Source organism: Barbus barbus (assembly GCF_936440315.1).
Source record: "Barbus barbus genome assembly, chromosome: 21".
In the NCBI taxonomy this organism is placed as follows: Eukaryota; Metazoa; Chordata; class Actinopteri; order Cypriniformes; family Cyprinidae; genus Barbus; species Barbus barbus.
Window position 1 is genome coordinate 16,064,681 of NC_136749.1, and position 8,927 is coordinate 16,073,607.

The 8,927-nt window shown below is 35.3% G+C and overlaps 1 protein-coding gene across 1 annotated transcript; it reads right to left on the reverse strand.

Annotated features, from left to right (window-relative positions):
- Positions 1-4,530: 4,530 nt before the first annotated feature.
- LOC306886884 (hyaluronan synthase 1-like) lies at positions 4,531-7,494 on the reverse strand (the record flags this gene model as incomplete). The annotated part of the gene is made up of 4 exons (XM_079444243.1): positions 4,531-5,206; positions 5,888-6,020; positions 6,534-6,759; positions 6,847-7,494. The coding sequence occupies 4 exons, from the start codon at positions 7,492-7,494 to the stop codon at positions 4,531-4,533; spliced, it is 1,683 nt and encodes a 560-aa protein (XP_079300369.1).
- Between the last annotated feature and the right edge of the window lie 1,433 nt (positions 7,495-8,927).

An 8,927-nucleotide genomic window follows, 5' to 3' on the forward strand; every position in this document is an offset into this window, starting at 1 on the left:
TCTTTGTTTGGAACTATTTTCATTGGCAAATTAAGCAAAAACAGGCTATATTTTGTCTAAATGTAAGTTACTTAATGATAACTTTAAACTTGTATAAAATCAATATTCAATTTTTATCATGCTAATATCTGGAGAAAAAAATGACACTGTTCATGCGATATAGCTTAACTATAAACAGTTTCATCAGGCACACGCGCCTGGCCCAAAGTTAACTTATGGTCTGTGTTTGTTTATTGGTCTTGCTAGTGGCACCAACTACAAACACAGTTAATGTGAAGGTAATGAGTAATTGGGCTCAGGTTGTTGTGCTGTGAGATGTGTTTACCATACTTGTATGTGTTTCGACCCACCACAATATCAAAACTGACCGCCTCAAATAGATTTTCTGACTTTATTGAATAAACATGAGCACTGCACGTTTCAAAATCGAAACACAGCACAGGTGTTTTCATATCACTGTATCTCTGAAGGAGACCAACTGTCTTTAGAAAATTTTCAATGTCATTTTTTGCCTGTAATGCCTGATAAAAAAGCATTCATAAGCAGAGCTCTGCTATGTGTACAGCCATTACCGGGGAAACCTCTATCTCTGCCTCTCCATAAAACACCTTCTGCTGGCAGAGAATGAATTTGCATTTTCAATAAGCCCGTATGATTTACGCAGCAAATGTAATGGAGTAAAAAGGAAAGCTGACAGAAATATAAAAACTCAAGTAAAGTACAGATTCTCTCAAAAAATACTTAAGTACTGTAGCACAGTATTATTACTTCATTACATTACAGCACTGCTGTTTAGAAACTCATTCTAGATAACCAAAAATAACACTTTGGCCTCACATGTTACAGTATACATACTGTATGACCTAAAACACAAATGTGGTTGACAGGGCATGTTCCTACAATGATAAATGGTTTATTAAATGACTTGGATAATTATTTACCAAACCTTCCCATAATAATTTTGATATTATGGAGTCATTGTCAGCAATTACATCATTCTTTCATGCATTGTGATGTGGCTAAGTAGCTCCACCAACTTCATAGTGAAATGCTGATGTCATCATTGAAGTGCAGGTCCGGTAAACTCCATAGATGAATAGAAAATAAATCAACTTTAGTTTGACATGCTGAGACTGACAGCCAACATTTTCTCAATTACTTCCTTTCACTGACCATTTATTCCTTATGATACAAACCTTAAAGGGACAGTTCACCCAAAAATGAAAATTCTGTCATTAATTACTCACCCTCATGTCGTTGCAAACCCATCAGACCACCGTTCATCTTCAGAACACAAATTAAGATATTTTTGATGAAATCCAAGAGCTTTCTGACCCTGCATAGACTGATATATTGTATGGAATGCAACTGAAATATTGTATGGCCCAGAAAGGTAGTAAGGACACGGATAAAATAGTCTATGTGGCATCAGTGGTTCACCCATAGTGTAATGAAGCTGCAAGAATACTTTTTGTGCATTGTGGTACTGTCATGAATGGCGGAGGAGACTGGCCCGTAATAGAAGGAATAATTGAATGAGGTCATTATTTGTTTTCTTTGCGCACAAAAAGTATTATTGTAGCTTCTTAAAATTACGGTTGAACCACTGATGTCACATGGACTATTTTAACAATGTCCTTACTACCTTTCTGGGCCTTGAACATGGTAGTTACGTTGCTGTCTATGCAGCGTCAGAAATCTCTCAGATTTAATAAAAAATATCTTAATTCTTGTTGTGAAGATGAACGGTGGTCTGACGGGTTTGCAACAACATGAGGGTGAGTAATTAATGACATAATTATCATTTATAGGTGAACTATCCCTTTAATACCATTGCATCTTACTGTTCTTGTTCTGAATTTCTCAAACATATGGTTTAATATTCAGAATGTTTTTATTTCTATCATGATTAAATAATTTTGTTACATTTTAGTGAAGGTCACCACTAATCGCATTCCACAGCAGATGTTTCATGAACATAAAAACATTAATTTCACTGTTTCAAGAACTACATTGTTTTAAAAAGCGTCCTAAAAGAAGCGCTGCATGTTGAAAACGAACCAAATAATCATAAAAACCTTTTTCTTAAACTTTTGATTCTTTTTCTTAAACTTTTGACTCTTCACATGTAAAGTAAAATCCCAGGAAAAAAAAGGTGCACTTCCATAATGTACTTGAAGTGCTCTATTTTCACGCTTTAATTTTGTACTTCGTATAGGCTACTAAAAATTATTCATTAGTACTTAAGATAATCTAAGTGTACTCAACTGTGCTATTTTGGGACACCATGAATATGAACTAAAATGTGCTTTTCACATAATTTATCTGTATTAAAAAATTACTTAATTACCACTTGTAGTACACTAGAACCCAATTTTCATACACTAGTGGGTCCATGTGTACTACAAGTGATATCTAAATACATTTTTAAAATACAGAGATAGTGTATTAAAGGCACATTTTAGTCCATATTCATGGTGTCCCAAAATAGCAAAGTTAAGTACACTTAGATATTGAGTACAAAATTATTGCGTGAAAATAGAGTACTTTAAGTACATTGTGGAAGTGCACTTTTTTCCCCTCCTGGTATTCTCTAGTTTAAGCAGTTGTTTTATTGCTCATATAGTTTTAAAGATATCATTATTCAGATTTTTTCCTTATTTCTGGCTGTTTGGTTTTTGTTGATGGTTTTATTGAAACAAATTTTAATTCTCAACCTCCTATAATTTAGGCCCACCTTGGTTGCCTTTGGTAACAGTCTAAACATGGTTCAACACAAACGTTCTTCATGAAATGTTTTACATCAAGCAATTACCCCCAAACGACTCCCACCCTGTTCTGATTCAGCCTGTGTTCATGTGTGACAAGATGCTCTAAATCACACAAAAGGTTAAATCATTTACTTTGGATTGGCCATGCATATATTATCCTACAGGTCAATTATGGCCAGCCATAACTTATTTGTGGGCTGTTATCCTACAGTGTTATTGATTTTGTTGTAAATGACACCCAAGCTGATTTATGTCTGGATGTACAAATGTCAGGGAATCCTCCTTTAAACTCTATTTTGTTCAAAGATTGTGAAATTGTCTTTAGAGTTGCACCTTAGTCCACATATACGCTTCTGGAAATTGCTGTTTAAAAAATGTAGGCAAATTAATCAATTTAGTTTTTTATTTTATATTTTTAAAATTAAAGTATGACTTAATTTTTGGACAGATTTTTTTTTATTCAAAAAAATCCATCATCCATTTTATTCTCTAAACTAGATCTACTTTTTCTTATTTGTAAGTCGCTTTGGACAAAAGCCTCTGCTAAATGACAAAAGTAAGTAAAAGATCTGTATTTTAAATGTTGAGGTCATTCTAGCAGTGCAAAATATGTCTACATGTAGTTATTTTAATTGGATAATAATTCATGGTAGAATTGTTTTGTCAAACAGGATGTTTGAAATAAGTTCAGTACATTTTCCTTTAAAAATAATTTATTTAATCTCTTGTATTGTTTAAATAACAAACATTTGTAAGTTCACATTTACACACTATTCCTGCCAAAAGTATTTATCAATAAATATACATACTCAACATATTCTATTCAAGTGCTAAAAGACAACATAAAAGTGCCCTGTCACATTACATCAGATAGAATTAAGTATTTTAAATCAACACTCATCACAAAAAAATAATAATAATAAAATAAAAATGGGAAATACCTGCACAATTATTTGTCATGAAATATTTGTCATATTTTTCTTAGTAGTCATTCTGAAAATAACAAATCCTAAAATATCATGAATATCACATGATCAGTGCTACTCACTGTGTAGCTAGTAATATATTTATCTATGTTCCATAAATAATGTGTAACACCATGTCTTAATGTTTCAACAATCAGTCAGTGGCCATTTCTCAATCGGAAGGCTGCATCCTCCGGAGGTCGCATTTGTAGGCTGCATACGTCATAAAGAAGATCTTATTTTTGAATCTTATTTTTAAGAGTTATAAATTTGACCATTATTCTTAGTTAAGTGTAAATTGTTATAATATGCTTTTGATTCGCGAATGTAATGCTCAGTTAACGGAAATAAACCAGGCTTGATGACGTATGCAGCCTACAAATGCAACCTCCGGAGGATGCAGCCTTCTGTTTGAGAAACGGCCAGTATCACTTCAGTAAGCTCAATGATGTACAGTGCTGTGTTCAGTTTCCCTCACTAATAACATATTCCTATTATTTGGGTCCAATACTATATTTAAAAACGTATAGCATCAATGTTGACTCTGTATGATTGCTTTTTGCACATTTCATATAGTCATATTTCATAAAGACTGGTTGCTTCCACATCATTTCTGATCTCTGAATACTTATGGGCATCATACATTGCATAAAATATGTGCAATACCAAAAAAATCATAAATACAATTGCAAGTTTAAAAACAGTCTATAAATTAAATTGCATGTAAACCATTTAAAAATAAAAATAAAAATGTGCAAGTGTCCCTAAATAAATAATGTGCCCAAATAATTGCCCTATACATTCACAGTGTAACTCTGTGAGCGTTTTCGAAATAATCTCCGAAACCACATCCAATAGAGGCAGAGCATTACAAGCCAGTAACACACATAAGCTGTGGCTCCAAATATCAAAAACTTGATCTCCTCTTTCTTTCCATCTGTTGTCCAAGTCTTAATGCTTTCCTTGTAGATTGTGTACCCCAGGCCTCCCAACAAAATGGCCGCCCACACTGATAGAGGTGCCAGGGGGATGTAGTTCCCCACCATCTTACGACGGCCCGATGTCCCCCAGCTGCTTTTGTTCATGGTGATAATGGCAAAGTATTTGGCAGGCAGGAGGCTAGTCATATAGAGAGCAGAGTATAAGGACATAAAGAGCATCACTGCATTTTGTCGTAGGATGCAGGCATAGGCTGCCTTTACCAGACCAATCAACTGGATGCAGCACAAGACCCACAAAATGTCCCACAGAGCGCCTGTCCAGAAGAGCTTGATAATGGTGGCAGTTACAAAAAAAGGAAAGATGCCTGAGACAATGGACTCGTAGGTCATCCACAGATGATGCTTGTGCCACCACATAGCATTATAGAGCCATTCACGAAAGTAGGATTTGGTCCAACGCGTCTGCTGATTGAGCCAGCGCAGAAACTGAGCGGGAGTCTCCGTGTAGCACTTAGAGCGGGCAGTGTACCTTAAAGAAACAGAAACTCTGTTAAAACATGCCTGTTTGAAATTAATTATAGTTTATAAGTAGTTAACAAGAACAGGACCTCGTAGTTTATATGGTATATAATGAGTATGTGGGTTGTTGCTGTCTTTAGATTATTTTCAACTATTTGACTGATTGGTTCCAGCTTCCATTACCATTACAGATCACAACGATCACAACGCCTTGTTGTCCTTTCTGTCAAAAATTAAATATGTCTTAGATCATTTTACGTTTTAGCTAATTTCGTACAATTTTGTATGATCTGCTTATACCGTAGGGCCTACTAATGGTTAGGCATGGGGTAGACCTTGCTTAGTTTTTTCTCTAAACAACATATGTTTCCGTATGAATCACATCATACAAATAAATGAAATTGCCACTTCTTGAAAAAGATATGATCTCTCATACTGACAAAGAGATCGGGTTGATCATATCAAGTAAAGTTCGCAGACTAACTACAAAGCACATTTATTGATAAGTATTTAAATTTGAATTTGTTTCAGCTTTCTTATACGTTCTGTTTGCCATAATAATATCCTGATATTATGTGAGCACTCATCACGTCACTACAGACAATCCTATTTTACTGAGCTGCCAAAAAATGGACAACCGCTCATTATGTATTTAGCTTGTAAAATAATCAATTGTGAATCAACTACTTACTTTGTAGCATAGCCCATGCTTAGCATTCGATTGGTGAGATGACGGTCATCCCCGAAAGTACAGTGGGTACCAAGAAACTTCTGATTGTACCAGGATTCCAGAAACTGCTGCAGCAGGTCATTCCTATAAAGACCTGAAGTGAAGATCATGAAACTCAGTTATTCTTACAGACAAAATATCAAAACTCAGATCAGAGTAACAACTAATATAAGCCTGCAAGAGCAGATCAGATGAGAATTGAGCAATCCCACGCCTTCAACAACATTTTAATCCGTGTTTCTCAACAATGGTGTTCTGAGTGAACCAAAGATTTAAATACTTGAAAAAAACAAACAAGTTTTTATATTTTATCCATCTGGAATGAATTAGTCTGTTCTTACATACTAGAATGGAACCGAATGATTTATTTTGCTACAACAATGCCTAAATATTGTTTGGCTGTTGATTAATATCATCCAATAGCCTGTAGTGACATCCGTTGGAAAGTAATTTTGTTTCAGAGGCAATGCAAGTTATTGGATTAAATGTTTTGATTAAAGATTTTGAAGACAAACTTTCTTTATTTGAACAAAGCTGCACCGATGACTCATTCAATATAAGACTAGAAATATACATTTAGTACATTTAGTGCAAACTTCTGTGTTACCTAAGGGGCCGCTGATGCAGGAGACACAGTCAAAGAAGGACTGGCAGGACCTCTCAATGTTAAATGCCATCCAGTAGCGCAGACTGCTCATGAAGCTAATATACGAGTCTTTAAGGTTAAGGATCATCACATCGCCTCCCACGGCACCGTATTTCTGGTTGCTCTCCAGCACCTTGCAGAGCTCCACTGTGGCCAGAGGGTCTAATTTTGTGTCTGAGTCACACACCTGATTAAACAGCAGAATAAAAAGAAAACTGAGTATTTTTTGAAGTACTTCTTGCATACACATAGCTCAAACTTGAAAATCACTAACCTGTATATAATCCACAGAAGATCCTAGAGCCTTGAATGCTGTATACATCACTTCCCTCTTTCCTCCCCATTTTTGCATGATGCACACACACTTCTTGGTCCTGATGAGTTTTTCAACCTCTAAGCGCTGAGGGTCTTCAAACACTACTTCATCATCTGCTTCTGGCTTCCAAGAGTGGTAGTTGTTCTGCCATATATAACAGCCAGGATCCTGATCAGCAAATACCTCCCTGAACATCTCCATCATGTAGCGGTCATCTTCTGAGTTCCCATCCACCACCATGATAATGCGTAGCAGCCCAGATGGGTATTGCAGGGCCCGTACTGACTGAAGGCACTCGCGTAGATAAGCAGGGTCCTCCTGATAGGCTGATATAGTAAAGCCGATGGTTTTTGTGTAAGAGCATGGGTTGCGTCTTGCGTTCATGCGCCGATGCTCCACAAAGGCAAAAAAGCTCTGAATTAGGATGTGAAGGCTGAGCAGCACTCCATAGATACCAAATGAGATGATGTTATATGGAGATGTTGCTATCTGGAAACCATAGATATATGCCCATAACATCACCGCAAGTACCAGGAGAGCAAAGAAAAATGTGAGAATGGCTCGGACCAAAGAGCCAAATCTCCTTAATACTGGTTTGATGTCCATTTTTTTTTTTTCGAAAATGCTAGAAATATTGGGTGTAAAGTAGTAAAAAAAAAAAAATCTCAGTAATGCTATAGTCCAAATATCAACCAATATCTCACAGAGATGTAAATATTATGTATTATATATATATGATTATATATCATGTATAATATATAGAAGCAAATAATGTCAAATAAATATAGACATATAAATAGTACAGGATTAAATGAATCAGCTGATATTAACGTACCTATTCAATCTGACAAATCTTTACCCAGGTTTATTGACTCCTTCTTTGTCCTGCTCTCCTCCTGAACTAACTCTTCATTCAGGACCTAAAAACTTATAGTCTGGCTCTTCTGCAGATGTGTAATGAGCAACAAATGTGGCTGAGCTCAGATCACGCCCCACTCACAGGTCTACCATCCATGACTCACATTCTCTCTACGTCAAAGCTCAGAATTCCTCTTTCTGAATTACTGATGTTCTGGGTGTTACTGCTTGGTAAGTATGTAACACAGACGATGAGAGACTTTTTATTACTTTTACTTTTAGAGATTTTATTCCTATGTTAAAGGTCAACCTTACAGAATAGTTGTTTCACAAGGTGTGCACATCTGATAATTAATCTAATCTGATCACAAAAATTGTGTGCATTTTTTATTTTTAAAGATGAAAATCAAATCTGAAAATCACTAGTACCTTTATTTTAATGTATTGTTATGCCTTGAAAAGCCAGCTTCTGTGTATTTTGTATATATATATTTGGTGAAAAATTGTGGAAAGGACTGCTCCTCTTGATCTTCTCAATGTATGTATACCACACATATACAACATAAGAATATACATTATTGTTTTTATCTGAATCCCTAGAGTTATGTAATCAGGGCTTGTGTTCCTGTTTTCAGATTTCAAAGTTTCCCTATTTTTTTTTATTTTTTTTTTACATATTTATTAATTTGGTAAATTTGCATGTTCGAATTTATAAATGCATTGTGGGCTCGTCAGTGATGTCATTGCTCACCGTTGCAGTATCTTATCAAGGAAACAGGAGGGTGTAGAATAAGAAAGAAAATCTACCCATTCCCCTCATTAGATTACAGGTTGTTCCATAGAAACGTCAATACTGTCAATTTATCTAATAAAATTGGTGCTTTTTCTGTTTGTTTTGTTTTGCTTTGCTTTTGGTAAATGAAATTGCTCTAAAGGACAACATAGATGATCCAAGGACTCCTCTGCTTTAAAACAGAATATGTTGCCCTCTTGTGGTACAATATTGTGTACTCCTGACATTAACACCGTGAAAAAATGTTTTCATTTTTGTTTTTGCTTTTTAATGAATTGTTCATGCTGCCTTAAAGTTTGAAGCTTAGTCAGCTTTAAATGTTAAGTTGTACTACTATCTTGGATAGACCTATTTGAGTTGACTAAACTTAAAACCACGAAGTTGACCT